Source organism: Anopheles nili, chromosome X (assembly GCF_943737925.1).
Source record: "Anopheles nili chromosome X, idAnoNiliSN_F5_01, whole genome shotgun sequence".
NCBI lineage: Eukaryota > Metazoa > Arthropoda > Insecta > Diptera > Culicidae > Anopheles > Anopheles nili.
This window is the reverse complement of record NC_071293.1, coordinates 11,920,975-11,947,785: the sequence shown is the minus strand read 5'-3', so window position 1 is coordinate 11,947,785 and position 26,811 is coordinate 11,920,975. Positions and strand designations below refer to the sequence as shown.

General features: G+C 47.0%; 3 protein-coding genes across 3 annotated transcripts; all 3 read left to right on the top strand.

The window, feature by feature from the left end:
* The first annotated feature begins 322 nt into the window (after nucleotides 1-322).
* Nucleotides 323-5,745, top strand: LOC128728981 (centrosomal protein of 162 kDa-like). Its single transcript, XM_053822631.1, has 7 exons — nucleotides 323-700; nucleotides 1,591-1,764; nucleotides 3,318-3,820; nucleotides 3,896-4,110; nucleotides 4,177-4,970; nucleotides 5,049-5,210; nucleotides 5,578-5,745. Exons 1-7 carry the CDS (start codon nucleotides 323-325, stop codon nucleotides 5,743-5,745), a joined length of 2,394 nt encoding a protein of 797 aa, XP_053678606.1.
* Nucleotides 5,746-7,887: 2,142 nt separating this feature from the next.
* Nucleotides 7,888-11,160, top strand: LOC128728788 (putative mediator of RNA polymerase II transcription subunit 12). Its single transcript, XM_053822434.1, has 4 exons — nucleotides 7,888-7,915; nucleotides 8,405-8,476; nucleotides 8,548-10,946; nucleotides 11,030-11,160. Exons 1-4 carry the CDS (start codon nucleotides 7,888-7,890, stop codon nucleotides 11,144-11,146), a joined length of 2,616 nt encoding a protein of 871 aa, XP_053678409.1. The 3' UTR covers nucleotides 11,147-11,160.
* Nucleotides 11,161-16,993: 5,833 nt separating this feature from the next.
* LOC128728793 (glutamate receptor-interacting protein 2) lies at nucleotides 16,994-26,619 on the top strand. The gene is made up of 9 exons (XM_053822438.1): nucleotides 16,994-17,249; nucleotides 20,851-20,973; nucleotides 21,039-21,236; nucleotides 21,311-21,501; nucleotides 21,571-21,872; nucleotides 21,939-22,105; nucleotides 24,318-25,125; nucleotides 25,196-26,117; nucleotides 26,188-26,619. The coding sequence occupies exons 1-9, from the start codon at nucleotides 16,994-16,996 to the stop codon at nucleotides 26,293-26,295; spliced, it is 3,075 nt and encodes a 1,024-aa protein (XP_053678413.1). The 3' UTR covers nucleotides 26,296-26,619.
* The last annotated feature ends 192 nt before the right edge of the window (nucleotides 26,620-26,811 follow it).

Genomic DNA, 26,811 nt, shown 5'->3' with positions numbered 1-26,811 from the left:
AATGAAAATAGTACATGTGCTGTGTAAACCTTCAGTCAGCCGCTCCTACCACTACAGGGTGACCAAATAAAAACTGCAAGACGCCAGTTGTCTTGACAGCCCCGGAATACAAACAAAACAAAAAGTGCAAAATCTTTCGCGGGTGTCCAGAAAAAAACAAAAGTAAGCCCCACGCCTAAAGCGCCAGCGCCGCGTAGTGCCGTTCCGAGTTTGTTTTTCCTTTCTGTTGTTTTTCGTGTTTCCGTTCGCCTGATGCTCTCGTCCGCTTAAAAACAAGCACCATCTCTCGCGGACATTTCGCCAGCAACCGTGCGAAGCAACCATGTCCGCGGAGCGCAACGGCTTTGAGCTGCGGGCCAAGCGCAAAGAACCCCAGTGCGACAGCGAGGAATCGCTGGATGAGTTTCTGGAGCACGAACTAGTGTGCTGGCTGAACGAGGACAAGCCGATCTGTGCGAAGGTAGCGACCCTGCGGCCAGAGCTGTACGGTGAGCTGAACCATTTGTTTGACGTGGTGAACGAAGCCGACAACCGCTGCGTGGAAGAGATTCTGCACGAGGCCGAGCTGTTGATGGAGGACGCCACAGGACTTGACCGGCCGCATTCGCCATTCCAGTGGAACGAACCGCTGCCAGAGTTAGACGCTGGCCAGCGAAAAGATTCGAATCGGAACCGGACCATCGACAAGTGCCTGCAGACAGTAAGCCTATTTTACATGCTACAGAACTTAAGGCTAAGTTAGATGTTAAGAATTTAGAAACAACAAAACTCTTCCCACTTGCCAAGGCATGTCGATCGTAAAAGTAGCGCGTTTATTGTTAACTTGATGGAGCCGTTGGGTTATCATAATTTCGCCACCTCCTGTGCGATGATGTCGACGAATTTAACGGCTTCCTCACCCGTGGGTTTGATTTGATTGGCAGGCAACACGAACCCGTACCGGCCAGTATCACGTAGCTCAACCGTGTACGCGTATTTAATGTTTAACGCACCACGTGCCCAATCATCCGAACCGCCAGCGGCCGGATAGAGCGTGCTACCGGATGGTCCTACCGTGTACCGTGAGCCACCACTCTGCAACATTTCCTGTAATTAATCGAAAACAAATCAGCATTAAGAGGATAAAATATTATGTCGTAATGCGCTTCTTGGGATGGTTAGACAAGCTTATTAGGTTATGAAAGGATTAAGCATGGATTAAGGTTGAAATCTCCACCTAACTTAGTTTAACATTCAAATGTTATGTGTTGTTTAAGTCCGATTTCGGTATATCATGTGGCAGTTATTAAGTAAATAATAACAAGGGAATGGGGTAGACATTGAACGTACCTCAGCAGCCGCATCGCCCACACGCCGCAAATCGGCATGATCCGGTGGTACAACCCGGTCATATCCCCACGGGTAGAGTATGTACTGCCCATAGCTGTGGAACGTAAGAAATCCGCGCCAATCTGCCGCGGACGATTGCATAAACTGGCTGACGGCTTGCGTTTCCGGCTCCGAGAATGGTCCCGATCCGGCAAAGATCTCCGAACACGGTTGCTTCGACGTGCCCTGGCCACCCCACTTGTACCCGTAATTCCGGTTCAGATCAACCCCGGCACACGGACCGTACTGCAAACCGCCACGATTTTTTCGCCACAATCGATCGTACTGGTGCGAATGCTCGTAACCGTCCGGATTGTGCACCGGAAGGATGTACCAGTCAATGGTGCGGAGATACGCCGGCTGGTTGTCCCAGTCCTCGATCAGTTCGTTCGCGATGTAAGTGACCGTGGCCGGGCTGATCCACTCTCGTGCGTGAATTCCACCATCCATCCAGATTGCCCGGTTGTTTGGGTTACCATCGGAGATGCGTAGGACCTTCAGCTCCCGGCCTTGCACGCTTTTCCCGATGCTTCTGGTGCTGCAGAGGTCGGGATAGGTTTTCGCCAGGTACTCCATCCAGTCGTAGATGTCCTCCAGCCGGTGGTATGCCGTCCACGTCATGCGGTGTCCTTTTGAAGAGGGCAAAAAGAAAATGATTAATGCTTCCCCTTCCAAAGGATCGACTTCGAAGGAGGTACCGTTGCGGTTTTCCCACAGTTCCGTTTCCTCCAGCGAAGGATTCTCCGTGTCAATCGCCCGCTGCATGTCCTCAATCACCACCTCAAATGGCACGTTCGATGTCCGCAGGAAACACTCCGCCTGTTTAATGCTGTTTTTCGCCACAAATATATCGATCGTGGTGGCGTTGTAGTTCCACATGGAAGCATCTGGAACGTTTGGAATGAAAACGGGGGTGTTGTTACGCCGGAAATCCAGTCGTTAGGCAACCCCGGCCTACCAAAGCGATCCTGAAGCTCCGCCACGATGTTCTTCTTCGGTTGATCGTCGTAGGAAATGCGCCATAGCTGCGCTCCATCGTACTTAACCGTTTGCAGCTTTTCCTTGGGTGTTTCCACGGCCACTTTTGGTTCGGGTAACGTGTGTCCTTCGATCCACGGCACCACTAGCAGCACAACAGATGCCATCAACCAACAACCCTTGCTGGACGCCATTTTCATTTCACTTCCCCTACGTAACCTCACTTCTCGTTTTGCACTGCACTAAAGTTACAATTAAGGTGATATGAGGTGTCTCCCTGGAAGGGAGGCTGCCTTTGTACTGCCGGTTACCGGTGGTGGCGTTGGTGCCTTATAAAGCCCGCAAACCCTTGCTGGAAGAATGGGCCACATAAGCGAGGGCCAAAGACGAGTCATGCTGGTTTTCGGTGTTTACCCACCAGCCACAACCATTGCGTGTGTATGTGATGGCTACTTTCTTTTGCATAACCCTAAGGAGTCCCGTTGGCCGTCGGTGGTTACCTTTTGTTGCGTGCTTCGCCGGGACGACACCCGGTCAGAATGTAGGCCACCGGACGGGTCTTTAAGAACGTCACGAAGCGCGGTTGCAGGATGCTTGGGTGGGAAGTGAGCGAGAAGGTTGAAACAAGCGCGATTGAGCGCGAGCGAGAGACAAGCTGTACTTATGAATTCCAGCCCTGTCGATCGGGTTTGGATCAGTCTGAAGAACGGGAACGTGATCATGCCACATTACCAGGGTGTGAATCGTCGCTAGGTGAAGGGAAGCAAGGTGTAATATAGGTTATGTTTCTGTACACGCCGATGATGACGACCGTAAGAAGTTATGTTAAGTTTTTTTTTGTGTCCCTCCCCGCTATTTTTTTTAATTGTTCTTTGATGGTTATTTGCAAACGTTACGTTATACGTGCGCTGGGAAGTTGTGCTTTTGAAAAAACGCTACACGTTTGACTTCGATTTCTCTCCAACTGCAAGGTGCTTAACTTCAGTCCGCGTGATAACACCTCCTCCACCAAGGATGCAGATGGGTACGTCCGAACCAAGCAAGGACATTCTCCGCTACAACGGATACGTGACCTTGCGCCAGCTGAGCTTGGGCCTACCGTGACATTGGTCGATCAACCGCCTGCAATCAAAAAGAACGCCACACCCCAGCCGGAACCACCGACCAACCCAGCCGGACGTCGGAGCAAACAGGAAGTCCCGAGGAGACAGACTTGCGACAAATCCACGCAACCATCGCCGACACACGAGCAACCGGATCGATGGTCCAAAGATCGACAACTCGAGCTGAAGATCACCGTACTGGAGGACCGATTAAAGGACACCGAAGAGCGCTATCAGAGCCTGCGGTTGCAATACGATACGCTGTCCCAGGTGCACAGGACATTGCGCGATAGTTACGCCACGCTGCAGGAGGAGAGCGAAATGATGCAGTTTGATATACGCCACCTGACCAGTTGTGCCGAAGTGCTGAGGTAGGTTTAAGGTGACTGGGGGGGATGAGGTTTACAAGGACATCCTACTCACGGGCTTGTATTGCTTTTGCACAGATCCGAGCTGCAGTCGGCCCGGTGTGATCGGGATTCCGCCATCGAACTGCAGAAGCTGCTGCAAACCGAGCTGGACGAATCGCGCAAAGACCGCAAAAAACTGCAAGATGGCAGCGAGAAGGACGTAAAAACCATACAGGACTTGCAGCGGCAGTGCCGCGAGATGGAGCGAATCATGATGCGCAAAAATCCGGACTCCATATCGGCGCTGATAGGTAGGATGCGGTGTGGTTCCGTTTTTTATGTGCCGAGACTAAACCGAACCGAGCCTTCCGTTGCAGTTGCCAGTAAATCACCGACGGGGACACCGCCGGGAACCGATAGCACCTCGTCCACCTGCCGCGTGCTGGAACAACGCATCGCCCAGCTGGAAGCGGATGCCCGGAAACAGGACGCAAAAGCGCAAGGTATACTAGCCGACGTGCAGGCCCGCTTTAACTCGGTGCAGGCGAAGTACGAGACGCACATCGCGGATCTCGAGATGCAGGTGCTCAGCCTGCAGGAGATCAACTCGAAGCTAAACGAAAAGATCATACGCCAGATGGAGGAACTGGCCAGCATCGGTAGCCATGCGGTTACCGTCGCTGCCACCAGCACTGCTAGCTTCACGCAAACCGACGGCACACCACCGCCGGACGACGTGTCTGAGCGGACACGTAAGAGAGATCCTGTTAAAATGCGCTCTATTTTAGTCCAAACGGATCCGGCCGGTGGCGAACCGGTGACCACGGTGCGATCCGCACCGAACGCCAAGCGGGCTCAGGCGCAAAGCAAGGAGGACGCCCATCTGCTGGCCACAATCCGTGGCATGCGCGTTGACCTGGCGATCAAGGAGAAGGCCGTGCAACGGCTAACGCGTGAGGTTGAGGAGTGTAAGAAAACGATCAAGAAGCTGCAGAAGAAGAAGGACCCGATACCGGGCAAAGGCGATGTCGGACGGTCACCGGCGAGGGTGCGCAGCAAGACGGGAGACACGGCGGAACCGGATACGGTCGGTTCGCTTCGGGAGGCGCAGTCCCGCGTGAAGGCACTTGAGATAGATTACAAGACGCTGCAGGAGAAACGGATGCAAGATGTGAGTGCACGTGTGCCTTACGGAAGGTAGCCTATAGCCGTAGCTTGAACGTTGGCTTTTCTTCTTGTTCGTTCACAGCTCAAAACCCTTCAAGCCGCCCATGAAAAGGAGCTGGCGTCGTGCCACGAATCGATACGATTCCTGCAGCAACGGATGGCAGAAAGCGAGGAGGAGCTACTGCACCGGAAGGATAAGCAACGGCCGGGTCATAATACCGATTACTACGGACTGAAGGCAAAGGTATAGCGACCGGTCCTCTGGACTCCAGGGGACCGTTTGTTTGGCACCCGCCGGTTCTCGTATGCGATGAAGCGTTTTATTTCGGTTTCCGGGATTTTGTTCCCCATCGTGACTTTCCGATAGTTTTTTTCCTCCCCCTCGACAAGATGTGTCGAACACGGACATCACATTATTAAACGTTTCTTTTCCCTTTTCTCATTTTTCTCTTTCTCTTTCTTTTTCCGATTTTTCTTTCCTCTCGTACACTTAATTTCGATTTTACGTCTTTGCGTGCTTTATTCATATTGCAACCCTTAAACAACTGCGCTTACGTCTTAATGTGAAAAATCTCTGCAAAATGTTAACCGTCCCACGTCGGTCTCGGCAGCGAAAGCGCACCCTTAAAAGAATTGTAAGCCCGACGCTGATTCTTACCAGAAAGTTTTGGCTGTCTGGAACCATTCCGTCCTGCAAGGAGTTGATACACCATTCGGCATACAAAGCAACTGCATTATGGAATGCTAAAACTTTTACTGAGCTGGCAGTGTTGCACTGACAATAAAAAAAAGTAGAGGGTTTTCTTGCTGTGTGTTTTGCAAGCGTATTCCGCAGAGCGATATTGATTCGGTATACACGTTTTGCAGTTAATCAGCAATTGCAACTTATTCGTTCGCAATTGACATTTTCCCTTAAACGTCTTATGTTTCGCTTCGCTTAGTTTGCTAGAAGATCATATTCATACTTTTACTAGCTCGCTATACGGGTTTCTTTCGGTCGAGTTCAATAGTATGTAGCATCGCGAATTTATCGTTCCTTCAACCTCATGCCTAACGCCGGGCGTTTGGACCGTCAGATATTAATATTTTTTCCCTTTTCTCTTTCCTCTTCCTGTTTGCTAACATGCAATGCTGTTCACTTTGAATTCGAAACTATATACTTTTAGGTAGCTTATCTAGAACGGCGCCACACCGAGCGCGAGCAACGGCTGCTAATGTTGGTCGAAGCGTTAAGCAAATAATAATCGCTCGGTGCCGGATGGGACAGCTTTTGTGCGGCAATCCCTAACGCGCAGTCCGGAAGCGTGCCCAACCAATTCCCATCCGGATGTTCCGCGCATCGGTACATGGTTGTGTCACTAAACATTTTTTTTTAAAATCCCGTTAATGCTCCTCTCGATATGCAAGAAATGGGCATGAAAATCAATTATCTTATCTTATAATATGGATTTCGCGCTGCAGTTGCTGCGACGGATAGCCATGTTAGGGGAATGTGTTAGATTCTAGTACGTTTCTAGCAAGGCGTGTTGAATGGCTCGGTGGTGCAAAGGCATTAAAATTTTAGTGTAATGTATTAGTGTTCAAAAATTGTGGAAAAAAAACAGTTACAATAACACCATTCAAGTTGCGCCTTGTGAGAAGCGTGCAAACTTAAAATGAATGATTTTACTATCAAATAGTAAACGTTATTTAGAACTGATGAAATGTAAACTATTTAAGATCGTGCTCGAATGTCCTTGCTAAAAAAGATTTTTGTTTTATAATTAATGTACAGTTCAGTTTTTTCTACCAAGCCAAATATGTCTCGATACTCATTTCCTTGTATTAATATTGTTCCGACACTTTTTAGTTGTGTATGTTTGAACAGTTTTGGGAATCTAGCTCACAGTGCAAGAGTTCACGAATAATTTAAATTACATTAGGATTACTAATTAATTTCGTTACAAGTGTTTAGTTGAATGATGTTCTTTTTATAGTTTATTTGCTGAATTATTGGTATGATAAATAGAACAAGGACAGGTCGTTGCGATAAAATATTAATTGTAATTTTAACGAAATTAATTAGTCAAATAAAAATACCATAATTGTGTTTGAAAAATTTCTTTTTATCTAGTCATACTGAATCAACTACAAACTGTAATTTCATGAGACTTAATGAAATTAAATTATTTTATGATTTATTTTTTTAATAAAATTTTTAAATGCTACGAAAGTGGTAATGATAAGTTAATTTGACGATATTTTATTTATTTTAAAAACTGACTAATCCCCTGAAGAAACAATAATTGAAATATTTTCTTGGCATTTGGAAGTCGCGCAGTTGTAGTATGGATAATATTTAATGGCTGAAATATTTAAAAAAAAATGCAAGTGACGTATATCGTATACTAAATATGTATAATGCTTATGGCGTATTTGCTAATTAATAATCTAAATATATTTTTTGAACCAATGAATTATGGACATTTGATTTGTTGGTTTTGAAAAAAAACTATTGAGATTTCTATCAAATTTAAAATTCTTGTTTTGAATAATTAGCATTACAAAACTTTGCGTTGTATTACCAACTAATCAGTATTATATCTCATTTTCCAATTTGATTTATCAATATATATTTTCAATTCTTTGCAATGAAAAAGAAGAAATTAACTGATTCTTATAAACCATTTTCGCATGACAATTTTGACAGTCGTTCCGGAAAAACGAACATTCCTTTTCCTTGCGCGTCATCGTTGAATTTAGAAGTGAAAATTTTGCCCGTGCATTTATTTTATAGAGAGAAAATTTCATCATTGCATGAATTTGAACATTTAAAATCGTATTTTCTACATTTTTATTGAGGACCATTGCATGCACTTGAACGTTTAAAATCATACTTTCTTCAATTTTATTGAGGCATCGGTCTAACAAACGGCTTTAGAATGCTGTATCTTGAGGATTATTTAGAAAGTAGGTATATTTATAAAGCGATTTTATTGTAAAGTAAATGCAAATACAGTCTTTGACCCAATTTATGAATTCTTAGCTTAAGTTCTAAATGCCGTATTGGCTATTCATTTGTTCTTTGCAATTCTGAACAATTTGTTCCTCTTTTTATTTCAATCATGATGGAAAGTGCATGCACTATTATTAAATAATATACATATTATATATATATAAATATATATATAAATATAAATATATATATATATATATATATATATATATATATATATATATATATATATATATATATATATATATATATATATATATATTTGTATATTTGTATATTTGTAGAAATGGAGAAAAGGAATCATTTTGTGTCTTAATCCTCCGTAAATCGTGCGTGTAATTTATATTATTTTATCGTTTGCATTCTTTGCATTACACTGCTGCGTGATGTTGTGTTACATCTTATTAAGGGGTGATAACTTGATTCTATCGTTTTAATTATAGTGATTGAGCATTTGCCGCAAGAACTACGCGACAGATTCACAGAGATGCGTGAGATGGATTTAAGCGTTCAGAGTAAGTCAGTGTATAACCGTCATCACACCAAACCCCTTTTTCATTCGCGTACTCTATTGTTATCCCTGCAGATAACACGGACGCCCTCGACAAGCGTGTTCGTGCTCTGTTCCAGCAATGCCGTCGTGCCGAAATCTCATCTCCTGAGGCCGATATCGAGTTCGATGCTATCCGCACCAACTACTACCGGGTGCTCGATGATTCGGACGAAAAGATCCAGCTCGCCGCTCAGATGTACGATCTGGTGGAACGTTACCTGCGCCGGCTCGATACCGAGCTGTATAAGTTCAAATGCGAGCTGGAAGCGGACCACAACGGCATCACGGAGATACTAGAAAAGCGGTCGCTCGAGCTGGACAACGCTACCAGTAACGGTGGAACCAATCAGAAAGAGAATCGGTTCTACGACACACACAATTCACACACGTCGAGCCATTCTGGCCGGTCGGACAGCCGGTACAAAATGAAGGCAGAAAAACGCCGAGAGAGTGTGGCTGCTACCGCGTCTAGTGCGGCTTTGGAAAAGCGCACCATGGCTGCGTCGGTTGCAAGCACTTCAAAACCATTGAACAACGTCGTTGTCCAACCCGCTACGCCTGGTTCACTTCAGGGAACAGTTAGTGGAACTGGTGCCATAAGTACGGCCGTACCCGGGGTCGGTGTCGTACCGGGTGTGGCCAGCGTCGGGAGTATCGGTTCTGTCGCAGGCGTCAGTGCCGTCGGATCGCATCCGGTAATGGCCAGTTCGGCCGGTGGTTCCGTTGCCACATACAACCTGCAAACATGTGGTGCCGGCAATGCGATTGTAGCCGCTGCAAGTCAAGCCATCGCCCAAACACAGCAAATGCAACAGGGTCGCCGCACCGCTAGTCTGAAAGCATCTTATGAAGCCATTGGTGGGGTGGGATCGCACGAGCTGTTGCTGAATAGCGAGCTGGCAGGTGCGACTCATAACGCGCTGCAAGCCATCGAGCGGGAAACGAGTGCGTTCTCGAACCAGCGGCGTCAAAAGAAAAAGAGTGTTAATGCAACCGTTGGATGTAGCAACATGCGCGGGAACACAACGATGCTTGCTAACAACGCTACCGTAACGTCGATTTTATCATCGTCCGTTTCAAACATCCAGCCTCCGATATCGAACCCGACAGCTCTCCCTGCTGGAACGGTTCAAGTGCAAGTCCCTCTGTCAACGCAACCAATAACCAGCATTACTCTTCAGCAGCCGCAGCAACAGCAGCCACAGCACCAGCAACAGCAACAGTCCTTCATACAGCAGCAGCAGCCTCTCGGTCAACAGGGGTCGGTGCAATCCCAGCAGCTGCTGATCCATGCGAACTCCCCGGTGACTCTGCAGCAATTGCAGGTATCACACTCGCAGCCATTGATACAACAGTTGTCGCTGCAGCAACAGCAGCAGGCTCAATCGTCAATCAAGCAACAAGTTCAACCCCTACAACAACCCCAGCCTCAACAGCTTCAACTCACCAACCAACAACAGAAACACGTACAACTGCTGCCGACAGCGCAAGTACAGCATCGGCTTCCGCGTCAGATCCAGCAAACTTTGCAACAGTCTGCCCATATTTCGCAATCTTCGCTACCGCTGCAACCTCTGCAACAGTCCCAGTTGCTGCAACAGGCCCAGTTGCATTCGGTTTCGCACCAGCAGCTATTGCATGCGCAACCGCAGCCAAAACAGCAGCAGCAACATTTGCAGCAGCTAAAGTCGTTGCAACACTCGACCTCGTTCCAATCCCAAGCTCAGTCTCCACAGCAGCACATCGTACAGCAGCAGGTAGTGCAGCAGCTGCAACAGCTGCCGGTGCAACAACTACCGGTGCAACAGCAGCACCAGCTGTTGGAGCACCAGCAGAAGGACGTGCAATTACAGCAAGCTGTACAGCAGTTGCCACAACAACCGCAGCAGCATCAGCAAGTGCTGCAACAACAGCAAGTGCTGCAACAACAGCGTCAGCTCATACTGCAACAACAACAACAGCATCAGCAGCAACCGCAGATCCATCTCGCGCAACAACAGTTGATTCAGCATCAACTACAACACCAACAGTCACAACCACAGCAACCGCAGCCGCAGCCGCAGCTGCAACTGCAAACGAAACAGCTACTCCAGCAGCTACCCGGCCAGCAGACGCTCCAAACCCAACCGGTGCTCCAGCAACAGCAATCGTTCCTTCCCGTGGTGCCGCAATCGAGCAATGTTGCGCTTTTGAACGCACCTGCACCGATCGATACGTTGCTCGCTAACAATCCGGGCCCCAGCGGAAGCAGCAGCACCAGCGGGACCGCCGGCACCAGCGCAGCTAGCAACACCACGAGTGGCAGTAACGTCGATCCAGGAGCGGCATTAGAACAGGCACCGGAAGGGGAATGGTTCGATCCCAACGAGCCGCGTTACTGTCTCTGCAATCAAATCTCGTACGGAGACATGGTAGCATGCGATAACGTGGATGTGAGTAATCTGAACCGTTCGTGTGGCCCGGCTCCGCGCGCAGTATTTCGTGTTTTTATTGCTGTCCGTTATTGTCGTTTCAGTGTCCCTTCGAGTGGTTCCATTATCCTTGTGTAAACATCATTTCATCGCCCAAAGGAAAATGGTACTGTCCGCAGTGTAGCAGCTCTATGAAACGTAGAGCTCCTAGAAAAAACTAAACTTTGCTTTTAAGGTAAGGTATATATTTATGCGTCAAAGCCAAATCGTCAAAAGAACTATCATCATTCTGTCTATTATTGTTCCATTTACAGCTCATGACTAACTTATGTTGTGATTGCAACAAAGATGGGCGGCGTTTCGCATCAATTAGTAGCTGTTTTATTTTGTTTAGAACCATTTGTCACACATTGTTGAGGCGATTGTCACACATTTAACTATTGTCGATGATATTTTACATTGGATTTTCTAATTCATACTTTGAACAATTGTTGTTCCTTTTATAAAATCACTGCGTGCTTCTGATTCCCTATCTGTACTTTTTATTTGCATTTCATCTGTTCACGATGCGATCATACTAACAACATTCCAATCTTCGTGTTCGTTCATTTACATTCGAATAAAGTGCGCTATATATGCTTTCAGTAACCGATTGACGAGATAGTATGAACCTTTCTGTAATGTACATATATGGTGGAGATGAGATAAACTTGGTTTGGAAAGACAATATGCAAAGACTGTTTAGAATATGTTTGTCTAAAAGCGCATAAGGCACGACTAAATTATCCTACCCAGCGTTGACTGTAATTAGTAATGTCTTGTGTACAAATACGGACTGAATTATTCTAGATATACGAAATATGTAACATATGAAGTTATCATATGTTGTTTCCTTGTATGTAACTTACGCTAAATTAACGAATCTCGGGAGCTGCGTGTCAAAACGTATTTTATTTGTTGTTCTGTTGTACTGAGGAAATTAAGGATTTCACTCAAAGCTGGCTGATGAAGCATTCGAGACTAGAAGAGATATAACTAATTGTTCATTTAGGTGCATATATGGTATGGTATTGTAATCAAAAACGACAGAAATCTGGAACGTGTCGTGGGAACATATGAATGTGCACGAACGTTAGAAATCGTAACATCGCAAAAGATCCGGCGCATAAAGTGTTGCGGTTGTATCAATTGATTGAAATAAAAGAAAGATAAAACTAAAAGCAAATTGCTGTTAATTAATCTATTTAAATGATCGGTGTTTATTGCATATTAAAATAGTACAAATCATTTTAAGATTGGGGTGCCGGTTTTTTAGGTTGTTTATCGTTCTGCTGGGGTGTTTTGATGGATTTGTCTTGCTTGGCTTGTTCATACTCCTTTAAGTCGCTTAATTTTAATGTGAATGAAGGTATATCACGACGCCGCATGACGAACACGGTAGGTTGTTCAGATCAGCTATTTGAAAAACAATGTTATCATATTGAAGCTGAAAGTTTTTAAAGATATTTTCCTTACCCTTGTAAAATGACACTACCGACAGGATGCACGCAAAAACATACGCTAAAACTTTGTTTACGCTTCTAAATTTTAGAGTAGTTCCAATTGAGATCATGTAGAAAGTTAAGCAATTTTTTCCTCGTTAAAAAATAGATGTTTTCGATAGTGATAGTATTGACGTTTCGATTTACTTGTGATTTACAATACAGTTTTGAATACTATAGATACCTTAGCTATAAAAAAGTGGCTATAAAACGCACTCTTTACACTTTTTGAAAGTCGTTTGGAAGTGTTGACGAATTAAAGTGGAATTTTAAAAGCATTATTATCAGTCACTTGTCTAATATTTTGCTAATTTACACATCTTTAATCCTTCTAGTGGCATATATTTTTGACATATAGCGAGAACAGCACAACGGCGCTTCTTGGCTTTTGAAATGTTAACTTATTCCATATTATAGGTTAAAATGTAGAAATTTTTTTTTAAAGATCACTAGATATAAAACATCCACAAAACAGAGCTTTCACATGCTAATTTTAAGCAATAAGTATGCATGCTAACACACTTCAAATTCATTTTGTTGATAACATTGCATTTGACAGTTCGCTTGTCGAACTGGCTTGCATACCAAGTTTAACGTTGTAACGAAGCGCACACATGGCGCCAAAAATTCGTGTAAACTGGGGGCTTTCGGTAAAACTAATTCATTAAATCCATGGTTATTTGCTCATCGATTCATGTTTCAATTCAATAACAACAGAAGACAACTAAAAAGCCAAAAAAATCTAAATTGTATTAATCAAAGTAGGCATATTCGAGTGGTACGCGACAGTGGTTGAAATGAATCTCATGCATAAGTATCGTTATGACATTGACGTTTAAAACTTTCAAGTAGAAGCACTAGTTCACTGTTTGCAACAATTTGTTGAATTTGTTACTCTTTTCTATCACTATAAACTAATTACTGAAATGGAACGAAAATTCATCGAAAATTCGTTGTTAGACTTATACGACGAATTACCCGAAGAGCTGCAAAACCAACTTTTGAGAGAATTGAGTGTAATGAAAAAGAAGTACTTTAATGTGAAGGACTCAGCGGCGAAAGTGATGGCTAGTTTGGAGCACGAAGCTCCGAACAAAAAGCAAATCATTATAGCCCAGTTAAACGCAGTTATTAAATATAGTATCCAAAGATCAAATGATGATTTCAGCCAAACGATAGATGAGCGTATATTCAATGAAGAAATAAATACAACGTTTGAACATACTAAAAAACTATGGTTGGCACCTGTGAAGCGACTGTCCGACTTGGATATATTATCTACAAAATTCGGCAAATTCAAGGATAACTTAAATTTCATACTTCTGCAAGACGAGAATCAGGCATTTTATGAAAATATGCTAAAAATCCTTGATGAAATGAAAGATATCTCTGACAGAAATGTACAAATAGATAGGATTACATTAGAGAAACTTAAATATCCAAAATGTGTTGATACGACGAAGATACACAAGCTACGCATAGCATTATTCTGTGAATACATAACATGTAGATCATCTTGTTCCATAAAGAATGTAAGTATTGGGCATTAGCGGAAGTGACTTGTAGACCAAACTTTAATCAATCGTTTTCTGATTTTTGTTTAGTGCCCTATCAAATATATGGAAACACTACGATATATTGAGCAGAAACTAACAAAAATGTTTGAAAAAGAAGCCAATAAAGAAATGGAGAAGTATGATTATTGTTATTTTTATATTTATATAAGGAATGACTACTAAGAACTTCTACCATTATCTATTTTACAGAAAACATTCTATCAACATACCACAACCATAAACATACCATCAATACGAATAACCAATATTACCTCGTGTAATTGGATCTCCAGCAGTTCGTTGTGCCATTTATAAGCCTATATAGATCGCCACCTGAAGAGGAATTCGGTTGGCTATGAGTCAGAAGAGGCGAACTTAATCCACATTTCGGTAGCTGGCTATGCCAGTCAGTACGACTATCTAAAGACTAAACTAGGTTAAAGCTGCTATAAGCTACGTTCGTCCAGGAATGCTGTTTCTTTGGAGGAAAAGAAGATGATCTCAGAGTAGTCAAAGGCTGCACGAATTAAAGATGCGCCAGGTTTAGCATTCGCCAGCAGCAAGTGAGCGACACAGCGAGCCTTCGAATCAAAAAGCTGTAGAATTTCGAGCTGCAGAGCAGCAAGCCTTAATACCGTAGACTTACAGCGTAGTATAAGCATTTTTTTTGTTACTTTTGCGAATGGGAACGTTTTGTATGAGGCCAGATAGGGAGCTAGGTACTAGTTGAATGTACTTGTTTCTACCAGTGACTTTCAAAAGCTATTTGGTTAATATTAAACGACAGATCACACCCATCTTAAGCTCTAGCAGGTTCCAGTATTTCTCTTCACACTTTCATTCGCAGAATGTCGACGTATTGTGCGCGGAGTTTTCCGACCTCATTTTCCCACAGCCCACTCCTATCCCAGGGGCCATCTGCACTCTTTTTTCCCTTACATCTATGCAAGGGGAACGCGCTGTTGATGTTCTTGGTGTCATTCTCGCGAGAATGGATCTAACTCGTTCTTCGGGCAGAGGCTCTTAAACGACCGATGGAACGCCAGACGGACGAATTTCCAGGCTCAAATTGTTCATGATTGGCCGGTTTGCTTAGCGAATCTTGAGAGGTGAATACATCTCAACAAGGATACATTTCCTTTTTGGTCCATCTTCCCAACCAGGTCGAGCATCTTCTGGGCGCGGTGTATTTCGGTGTTGAGAGCCACTGACGCCGCCAGGGCTGTCGTCGTCTCGTCTTCCGCCACCGTGGGGCGACATTCGGTCGGGACGGCAGGTTTGGGGGCGATCCGTTGCACCAAAAATAAGCATTCTCTCTCTCGCACACTATCTCGCTCATCTCGGTCATCCCCTAAATCGAGGCGGCTCGTGTGATGCCTTCATCTACTGAGGCGCTCAAACGCACCCGAACCTTAGACGCCGCCGGATCGTTTTTGTGTCGAGCCTCGGCGTTGGAGTGTGTTGTTTTATTTAGTTTTTGTTTTTCTTTTCCATTCCGCTACGCGTTTTCACTGTGTTTCCTCTCCCCGCCCTTTCGCCCGTTTCCCCTTTTCTGCGGTTCATCTGCTGCCCATCAACCCAGCAACAGCACTCCCGTTCGCGATTGACCGGTAATTGGAGCGGGTACGGATTAATTGATCGACCTACGCCTCTTGTTAGTGCGAGTTTTTGTTGTTGTAGCGTTTTTCGTGACGTTAAGGAGGCTCGCTCGTGATCGTGTGTACATGTGTGTGTGTGTGTGTGTGTGTTGTGTGTGAGTTGAAAAGGATCCGTGCACGAGTGAATGCGAACGCAATCAAACACGCGTCGATCAACCCTTGGAAGCCCTGCTGCAGAGTGGGCCAGCTCCCACGCACCTGACCATATTTGATCTCCCGAATGAGGTTGGAAAAGAAGAAGAAGAAGAAGAAGAAGAAGAATCTCGCAATAGTGTTGCAGAACATCACCGGATGGGCTCCAACGAGCGCTTTCGCAACCAACGTAGCAGCTGTTGGGGTGTCTTGCACGAAATCCAGTGTACTGTGATGTGATCGAGCTGGATCTGGACGCTGGTGTTGAACAGTAGCGTGTTGGCGTCACCTTGACGCGGAAACGTCAAGCCAACACCGTGGTGGATGGAAAAAGAAACCACCCTTCAACATCCTTGAGATTTCCCAGCCTGGCGCGCTTAAATCTCATCTTCCCAAAGATCAATTGCGCTGTGACTCGCCAGACGCGCCGATTCGAGACACTCGCTTCTTCGTTTTTTTTTTCTCTCTCTCCTTCTTCTTTCCGTTGTTGTTATTTCAACCGCCGTCGCGCGTCCCCCTCCTTCTTCCTCTCTTTGCCGGCGAGGAGGTTTTTCCTGCCGTCCTTTAAAAATAGACTTTTGGCCCATCGCGGCTTGTTGTTTGGTTCCCACTACGCCTCTGCAAGCTCTACTCCTCCACATCGCAACCGGCGTGTGCGTATCACGCACGCACGCACGCACGAATCGCACGCATCTCGCGGGATGTTCGCTTCTCTTCTCCAAAAGCGGTGAGGGGCGTGAAGTTCGCTCCATTTCCAATTTCCGCGGCGAGTTTTCCCGAGGGGGCGGGAGGGCGATTTGTTTTTTCTTCCTCTGCTAACCTTCGCAGACGCACTCGCTCACCTTTTGGGAGGTGTTTATTCGCGTTTTAAAAGCATAATTTGTTCATCACAACCTTCCCCGCTTTCCCGCAGCTCCCTTCTTCTCACCGGTGGTGAAAATATCTCGCCCGCTGGTGAAATGTTCTGACACTAAGCGTGCATTTTCTTTCTTTTTCTCTGCCTGAAGCAATGATATAAACAATTCGTTCGTTCGGAAGTGAGTGAAGAAGAGTCGAAGAGAAGAGAAGAAAAAAAAACAAAACCATCGACACACACACACACGCACACAGACGAAAGAAAAGCAGCTAATAATTCAACCCCTCGCAAGGGCAAGCCCCAACCGGGCGGTGTACCATCAGCAATGAAGCTGTGGAAATCGAAGAAGGGCACAACCGGCGCCACCCCCAGCTCGACGACGAGCTGCGTGTCGGGTTCGGGGGGCCACCCTAAGGGTGGGGTGCTCGCGAAAACGTGCAAGTTTAGCAGCGGGCGGGGTGGAGAGAGTGCCCCGGACGATGGTAGCGCCGAAACGTCCTTCATCAACCCAGTGGCTGGTGAACAGGCTGGAGGAGTCGTTCCCGCCATGGTTCAGCACTCAACCGGAAACATGTTCGCGGGTAAGCATCACCCACCCCCAATGGGGGGAGGGTGTATTTTCCCTATTGTTCGATTACCAACCACCCCACGGGGATGGGTGGCCATTGTATTCTTCATTGCAGCCTGTATTTCATCATCTTCGGCGCGCTTTTGTTTTGCTCGGTTTGTTTGACTATTTTTTCTCCCTCCTTCAAAATTCAACATTCCATTTCGCGTCCACATCTGGTTCGGTTTTCGATTTGTTCCGTTGCTGGCCCTTTAAACCGCCGCTAATTATGCGCTCGCCTCATGTTTCGGTTCCCAGTTACATGATTATTCTTTCCGGGCTTTGTTTCACGTTTGGTTTGCTTCGTGCGTTATTGTTTTGTTCTGATGCAAGCGGCACACATGTTTCGGGTTGGTCGTTTTTTACCGCGACCGCGTTTTTAATTATTTCGAACAACCGCCACTAATTGGGTAAAATTGGCTGTCGACTAATTGGCTGGGCAGCGATTCGATTTACTTCTCGCCGGGGTACATGGGCACTGCGTTATCTGGAGTTTTGGGGGTTTGAAGGTTCTCAATCAGCTATTTTAGGTAGCTCTTTAGCCACTCTCCTATCGCAGCCAGCCACGCTGCAAGCGCTTCAATTCAGGTCCCAAGCGGTCAGGCATTTATCGCACGCATGAATGTGGTTGGTTTTCCAACCAATGGGTGGAAACGAGTGAAAGCGATTCGCCCCATGCGGTGAATTAATTGCACCCGCCAGATAGTCCTTCGCCGCGAAGGTGCCATCGTTGCTTAACCGCTAGCTGGCTGTCCCTTTTTATTTTCCCCGGGGCGTGGAACACCCAACCAGCACCGTCCCATGTGCTTCACTTGCAAAGGGGTTTTCTTTTCGGGTTGCGTTGCGGGGGAGCGAACGTTCTGCTGTCACAGTATAAATAATATCAATCGAGGGGACGGACTCGCAACACCGAGACGCGCAACGTCAACCCACCTGAATCATCCGTGGTTTTCCCGACCAGGAGAAAAGGATCGACGGGTGGGTGGGTGGGTGGGTGAAGAAGATGCGAAGGTGCTTTGAGATTGCCGCCGTGCCAAGCATTAATTTGAGATGAAGTATTTTAAAACACCGTCGCCCCGGTCTGAGGATTCACCCCACATGCAGGGAGATGGTGGAGGTAAGGAGAAGAGAGGAAAGGGAAGCAAAGAGAAGGACACTGAGCGACGAGGGGAGAGAGAGAGAGAGAGAGGGAAAACTATCACCCGCGAACGGATCGTGAGTCAAGCGCATTTAATTTGTCATCAGAGCTGATAGTTTCGGAGCTGCCAACTCGTTGCGAGGGGAATCAATCATCAATGAGCGTCCGTATAGGAGGAGGAGGGAAAGGAGAGAGTGGAAGAGGAGGAGAGAGAGAGAGATAGGGAAGTGAGGAAACACAAGGAACAAAAAACACCCCCAATTCATGTAGCTAGCTTGGAATAAGGAAGTTAAATGGTATATTTGTACCCATTCAATTGAAGACTGTTTTACGACTTCTACAGAGGAGTAGTTGACCTTTGGTGGGTGTTACGACTTGAGGTACTGCGCTCTTATCACGAAGGTTCGAAGTCCGGCGCTAATCAACTGCTTCGTTTGTGGTTTTGAGCGTTCTGTCTCGAAAGTGCGAAGGTTGAAGTAGCGCCAGTATTGTAACAGGTTGACACTCCCACGTAGAAGGCCTTTTATACTTCTATTTAGGTACTCTGGATGTACAATACCCGTGTTACGGTCTTCCCAAGGTTCCTCATCATAAATAGCGATGAACTTTGAGTGTTGTTGCACTCGAAGGGAATCTGTTTCCGTCGAGATGGCCAAGAGAAATGTTACAGTTTTGTTGAAACCCCTGGAGTTCCAAGGCGACTACAGCCTCCACAGACTCGGAGAACGGCTTGCTAGAGCGTCGAAGCGAATGTACTTGGTAGAGCACCATCCGGAAAGGAGCAAGCCATCGGCAAATGTTAATATTGGCACATTTCCATCCGCCACTGGCTCCTAGAAGGCATGGCGCCATTCGCAGGCGGTCCTGCTCGCCTCAACGGGCTCGACGTCGCCAGCCTGACCGGTCGGGGTTGGGTTTTGGAGGCTGTTCGCATAATGCTTCTGCTTTCGCATCCCTGCCGGGTGTTTTATTGGCAAAATGGAAATGTTTATTTTTCGTTTGGACGGCTTCTTGCAAAAAATAAAAAAACAAAAAAGTACTGGATGACCAGTCGACGGTCGTGGGGTGTAATTTATAAGGCGACAGTGATCTGCTGTTCTAAACCCTTCTGCTGATGCACTCCACGATGCGTCGCCCTACCAAGCCTTCTTTAACTCTGGACGGCAGTGAAACCACGATGGATGTGCGAAAATGCGTCTTTTAATGTCGTTTCATGCTCTCCAGGCCGGGCTGCTGCTTCGGCGAAAATGCATAATTATAAATAAATGACTGTGCGTTGCAAATTATGCTCTCTCTCTATCGTTCTCTCTTTCTTTCTTGGGGGTAGTGCATCCGTGCATACGCCTCCTCGTGTCAGGTCAACGATCCGGCATTAATCACCGATCTTGGTGATAGATTCAGCCATTCCCTCCGGTTCGGTCAAAGGTGTTGGGATGGTGTTGGAGGCCGCGAGGGTTTTTGTTATCTGTTTTTCTTTATCGGTACGTGCGGATGAAGGAAGCTAATTATGTGGCAGTGAGCGTCGTCTTTCTGCACGGGATTTATTATGCTTTTTTTGTCGCTTGGTTTCATTTCCGTTTGATGAAGTGGAGATGGACAACCGCTTTTATAGAGCATAAATATTATTCCAACAGCTGGGGCGAAAATAAATGAACTGTAGCATCGCGTCATTCTATCGGGATGTTCTGCTGATGTTTAGAAAGAGCACTGTACCATACGAAACTACTTGAAGGTGCATTGAATTAATTTAAATTTATGTTAAATCTATACTAGACGTACTTTATATATCTATAAAGGACATCCTATTACTATAAAATATATTTTTCAGAGTTATCAAACTTCAAGCCGTTGCAAATAGTGCAAAAAAAATGTTGCCTTGTTTGAACATCCGCTCTTTCGCAGAATGAAAGAAGGTGCCGCTTTTTCACCACATCGTACCACAAACGGCGTCGGTGAAAGTCTCGCGCGAATCTTGGCCCAGAATTTGTTTGGCAAACGTCGATTGTTTGCTACGGCGGGTTGATTCTGACGTTTGCGGATGTGGTTTGCTTTGCTTACTCGTTCTCTAACGGCTTGCCGTTTTAGAGCTTGAAACACCGCCAACCAGAGAGTCTCCAATAAGACAAACATCGCGTCCAACCAGTGGGCAGTTTACGATGGAGGTTTTCCTACGCAGGGTTGTCAAGGGAGAGTCTGCTAGTCCGGGATTCTCAGTAACGCCGTGCGGTTTCGTGAATTTCAGCGAATTGTTTGATGTGCTGGCTAACTAACCGACAGCGAGCGTGTCACGGTCTGAGCGATTTAGTTCATAAAATTTTATACGTGCCATTAGGCAGTTGGCGAGAACTAGCGTCTATCCTCTGTCATATACGTTGAACTCTTATATACAAGCGAATACTTTGCGATCTCATCAAGCTTTTTGATGTTCCCTTTGCAGCTAGCGACCGAGCGATGAGTCCGGCACAGTCAGAGGACTCCGGATTGGCGGCAGATCGTGGTACTACTTACGCAACCATCTCGATTCCACGCGACACCGGACAAATCGGCATCATTCTGGCAGGTAAGCTTTTGGCGTACCTGTGCCGTGTGCAACTGACAGCTTCCACTATTCAAACATCTTCTCAGAACGCAGCGATCTCTCCTTTCCACCGATGGTGGAGTCAATCAATGGTCCCGTGGCGGACCTGTTGGCTCCAGGTGATCGCATTCATCAGGTCGACGGTATTTCGACCATCGGGTTGACCAACCAGCACATTTTCAGTATACTCTGCCATGGTGAAGGACCGGCCGTCATCGAGATTGAGTACTCCTTCCCCGAGTACAGTGAGTAGATCTGATCGGGATCTCGACCTGGAGATAACTCTTCTGATGGGCATCACCATTGTTTGGTTTTCCAGTTTCCCAGAACAGCCTCTGCGTGACGACGAAGATCGCTCAGATCACGGTCGAGCGAGAAAACGGTTGTCTAGGGCTAACGTTGCGTGGTGGAGGCGAATACCCACTCGTCGTGACAAACGTGCGCATGAATGGACCGGTGTTCAAAACGGGACAAATCAAACCTGGCGATCGGGTACTACGAGTGGATAACGTAAGTGTGCTAGCCTTTTGGAGAAGCAAAGTTTTCACGGTTAAGAATCGACAATATCTTCTGACTCAGGTATCTCTGCTGAACAAAAGCCTTTCGGAGGCTCAACACATTCTGAAGGATGTTCACGCGTCCGGTTACACGAACCTCACGATAGAGTACGACGTGTCGGTGATGCAGACGGTTGAGCTGAGCATGGGCCCACTACTGCTGGAGATCGAGCGGCCACTCAACGAAAAACTTGGTCTCATCCTGAGCAACTACTCCAGCGCGGTTAACCTTAACGACATCTATCACAGCAGCTACAAGCTAAACGAGGTGCACCCGGATGGCATCTTCATCGCGAGCATTCTCCCAGCAAGCATCGCGGACAGGTACGTGAGGTCGTGACGTTCGTGCTTCGGTAGACAACTACACGTACTGTTCTGCTTCATTCTCAGGTGTGGCGCACTGTCTGTGGGGGATCAGATACTGTCGATAGACGAAAGCGTCGTAGATAATGGCGTGTGTTCGCTGGAGGAAGCCACAGCTCTGCTGGACGCCAACTGCGTCAAGGGCTACACACAACTTCACATTCTTCCCGCCCATACGTTCGTGCGTCGTCGAGGTACGTATCGTTCTTGAGCTCCCTAACATCCGACGAGCTGAATGTCGTCCATCTTTTGTTCAACGCCTCACTTGACAGCATCCACTGGAGCTGATTTTAATTAGCACATGCGATCTCGCTTGTGTCGGCCTTCCTTTTTTTTGCGTGTGTTTCGTGCACAGCTCAACGCAACATTTCCACTTCCTGTCGGCAACAAGAAACCTTTCCTCCCCGATATCGGTATCGTTCGCGGTAATCTTACGTCCCACGTTTTGCCGAGTCTATTTTCATCACGTTGCTGTGCTCCTCTACGGGGTTAGCGAGATGGAAAATGCATACATCACTCCGCGGGATTCGAATTTCCACGATAATAAGTCCCCGACCGGAAACGTGAAGATGATGATGAGCTATAATTCGCCTTCTTCGAGCTTGCTTGCTCATGTGTCTCCAGGGACGTGGCTGGGGCTTGGTATACGAGGAACTAGCGCTAGCGCTTTGCTCGAACCTACCCATCGGAAAGCATGTCACACACGTCTCCAATCGGACCAAACGAAGGCAATCCTGTTCCATTTACGAGCCGTAAACGTCATTCGTATTACGTAATTATACAGAACCCCAAGCTCGTTAAATAATGAAGCGACAAAAAAAAGGTGAGAATTTCGGCGAGAATTTAATGCGCGCAGGTTTTTACGAGCACATTCGGTCGCCCAAGTGCGAGTCGATATTCGATCAGGGTCAATGGTTGAGCATGATCGGGTAGCTGCTCGTCCTATAAACAGACGGGAGCAATATTCGCGTTTCGATATCCGCACCCAAGCGAGTCCAGAGCGTTCTCCGGAGTACCGGGCACTGACATCACTCCACGTCGTGAGGAGTACTACTCAAAGTGCTGCCAGCCTGGCGGATGACGGAGCCGTAAACGTGACATCCGCGTGTACTCCGGCATCGATCGTAGATCTTGTACGCACTCGCTCCCCTAAGCTACATCGGTGTATGACTTTTGGGCAGGCATTCTCGCCCCCTAAGAGCGTAACGCAACGGCTGGGGGGTGTTATTTTTAGACTCATTATAATTTGTTTTCTTCCAATGGCGTTATACTTTCGTGTCTCTTCGCCTCGGGAGCTGTGTGTTTGCCCTTACTTTACGTGTGCCTTTTTTTTCTCTTGTCTTCTTCCTTTTCTGTGCGTTATTTCACCCTCCTCATAGATCGTTCGCGCGGTAGTCTCAGCAATCACTGCGTCGCGGCTGCTGTCACATGTGCTTGTAGGAGTCGCTTCTCGCACCGCCAATGATCTTTGGACCTCGCACGCTGAAACCAAGAGAGAGAGAGAGAGATGAGGGTGAACAAAATAAAAACAAAAAAAAAAGCCAGCAAAAGAGCACTTTACGAAGGGCGCACGCGCACCAGTACGCCTCTGTTGACGCAGCGTCACTTGCCGTTGCCTTTTCGTTTGGCTGCGCCGGCAGTTTTCCGAGAAGCAATCGCGCGGGTATTGCACATTTCCCGCGGGGCCGGATGAAAAATCCATGCAGTGGGGGCGAGACGAGGGACCAGAAAAGGGGGAAAAGGGGGGGGGGGGGTTGGGAGGGGTTTAGCCGTCGCATGACGAAGAGATCACTTGGAGTGACAGCTGCACGGTTAAGGGCCGCTTAATGTGCGCTGACGAGCGGTGACAATCGCGCGGCCTTTTTATATGAGTTTTCCCCCACATCGGTGGCGGCCTGTGGAAGCGCACACGGGGCGGAAGTGGGCGGGATATGTTGCTGCTAATTTTATCTTTCCCTTTTGGCGTGCTACACCGCCACCGATTCCATGCTTCGAGGCGAAGGTGAAGCCGACCTGTGCGCTTGCCAGAGGGAGATTATGTAGCGTCTTTCAGAAGTTATTAATTATTTGGCCATTAATTAAGGGCACGTTGGGGAGTTGATGCGAACGAACGCTTCCGACAGATCTCGAGGGCCCTATACACCTATGGCGTGTGCTGGAAGGGGTTCTTTAATCCACGCTCGCTCACCCTCGCAGTTAAGTGGGTAGCATTTTGAGTAACATTATGTTCTAAATTAACATCGGAGAGTTAATAGAGTAAAGGATCACCAACACCTTATGGTCTTTGAAGATGTTCCATCTCCACTATCTCCTCATAGCAGATCAGGACCTTTTAGATAGCACTCGGTTGTATTTGGATGAATTTCGTTGACTCCAAATTGATATGCGAACCTCCACTTTCGACAGGTATTTCATGTTCTAGCCCACGGTATGGCTTCAACACCGTTGACTCGCGGAAAAACCAGACATCGAACAAACACCGGCGGTTGGTGCGAAAGAGTTCGCTACCACAGACGTCCGAGGATGGTCTAGTGCATTCGAGCGTCGGGTTATGCCGGGCGGAGAAGATCCACCTCATCCTGGACTGTTCGCAAGGCTCCGGTCTTGTGTTGGGACCCAAAACCGCCTGCGGACGTGGCTTCGTGATCGCACAAATCCTGCCCGACTCGGTTGCGGAACGATCCGGATGTCTGCAGAAGGGTGATCGCATCATCGCCATCAACAAGATGTGTAACCTGGACATAACCGCCGTACGTCAGATACTGGGTGACTTCGGTCCAGCGACGGTGGCGAACCACTACCACAACCAACCGCAAACATCAAACTGGGTCGAGTTAGAGGTCGAGTTTGACATGGCCGATTCGGTGGTACCAGCGAGTGGCGTGTTCAACATCAAACTGCTGCGACAGAGTCGGTGTGGGTTGGGCATTACGGTGAATGCGAATGCGCACGGTTCGTTCCTGATCTCGGAGGTAAAACCGGGCAGTGCGGCCCATCGAACCGGGTCACTGCGTGCTGGTGACCTGTTGATGGCCGTCGACAACCGGCCGCTACAACACTACAACCTCGATCTGCTGCTGAAGGAGAGCAAGCACGAGTTTATCATGCTAACGGTGAAGCGAAACTCGCTGCCGGATTTCCTGTTCGACGCTCAGCAGAAGGCGACTGGCATCTACGGCAGTGCTGAGGAGGGTGCGTTTGGATATGGCACCAGGTAAGGGATTTGGATTACTGATCGGTGATCGCATAGACGATTAAAAAACGGACTTTCTATCACTATACAGGTACGCAGACGCTTCGATACTAAAGATGGGCAACGGTGCGGAGTCGTACCAGTTGGATGATCAACTGCGTCGTCCCGTGTGGTCCAGTACGAACTCTTACGAAGGTCCTGTCGGCACTAACCAAGGTACTGGCACGTTAAAGGCACCCGGTCAAGTCGGGAGTAGTACTGAGAACCTGCCACTCCCACCAGCTCACCTGCTCACTGGCGAGAATGAGCCTACAGAAGATCGGTACGACGATATCATGCACTACAAGATGGTATCTATGAACATCAGCAACACAAACTACGTCGGCTTTGGTAGTGCATCGAGCGCATCACCTGACTACACGAGTGATCCTCCTCCACCTCCGGAACAGCCTCAACAACAGCAACGAGTATTCAATGTACGCCTCGAACCCAACGGGGGTCCTCTTGGGATCACGCTTGCAGCCAGTGAAGACCTGCAAAAACCAATCAAGATCAGTGCTCTAACTGAGGGTGGAGTCGCACACAACACCGGCCAGCTTCAGGTGGGTGACTGTCTTCTGGCGATCAACGGTGAGAGCGTCAGTGGTGTACCGCTAACTACAGCCACCAAACTGCTGCAGAAGTTCGTAGACGTGGTAGACCTGCAGATCGCTCGTACGGATCCTGTTGGTCTAGTGGACTGCTCAGGTGGTGCCGTGTATGCTAAGGTACAACGTCGCCCTCGCAGTCCGTCGATCAATGATGCGGCTTCGAACAACTCATTCGGACAGGGTAGCTCGCAGGGAACGCTTAGGACGATGCAGGTGACACTGTTCAAGGATCGCGTGTACGACGATTACGGGTTCTCTGTGTCAGATGGCTTGTACGAGCGAGGCGTCTACATAAACCGCATCCGGTCAGGCGGACCTGCTGATCTGGCCGGACAGCTACGACCCTTCGACCGAATCGTACAGGTACGGTTGTAGCTGTTCTTATCAGTTGATCTTTATTAATCTATCGATCATTCTTATCTTGCATGTGCAGGTGAATGGAACAAAAACGCAGGATTTCGACTGTTGCCTTACGGTGCCTCTGATCGCGGCGGCGGGTGACAAGATAGAGCTCGTTATTCAACGTTCCCCTCCGGAGTGAGAAGTCCTCAATGGGCCTGTACTATTCCATGGAACCTGCGCTACTTACTGCTGACGGTGCAGCACAATTTGTATTTGCATTAACGGTGTTGTTTCCTTCAAATTCTACATTTATCTTTCTCTCTCTCTCTTTATCTCCTGTCCTATTTCTCTTGCACTTAAATCATGACTTCATTAACTAAAACACAAAAAAAAAGAAATTGAACAATCCACTACTTCCACTAACATGGCATATTTATTTGAATCTCTTTAGTCACCACTAACGCATTAGGGTAAACATTTATTTTAACATCATCTAGACCCCCGCCTCGAGAGTCACTATCTATTCGACAATAAACCTAAACCAAAAGACTAAACCGAATCGATGTTTGAAGGTGTTTTACGTTGAACCGAATACTGTGTCGCTATATCGGGTGGTGTTACTACATCGCAATATTCTAACCACCGTACACTCGTTTGACGTCATCGGGGGTGTGTCGTTCTCTACCTTATCAAACGCATCTCGCGCGGATTAATA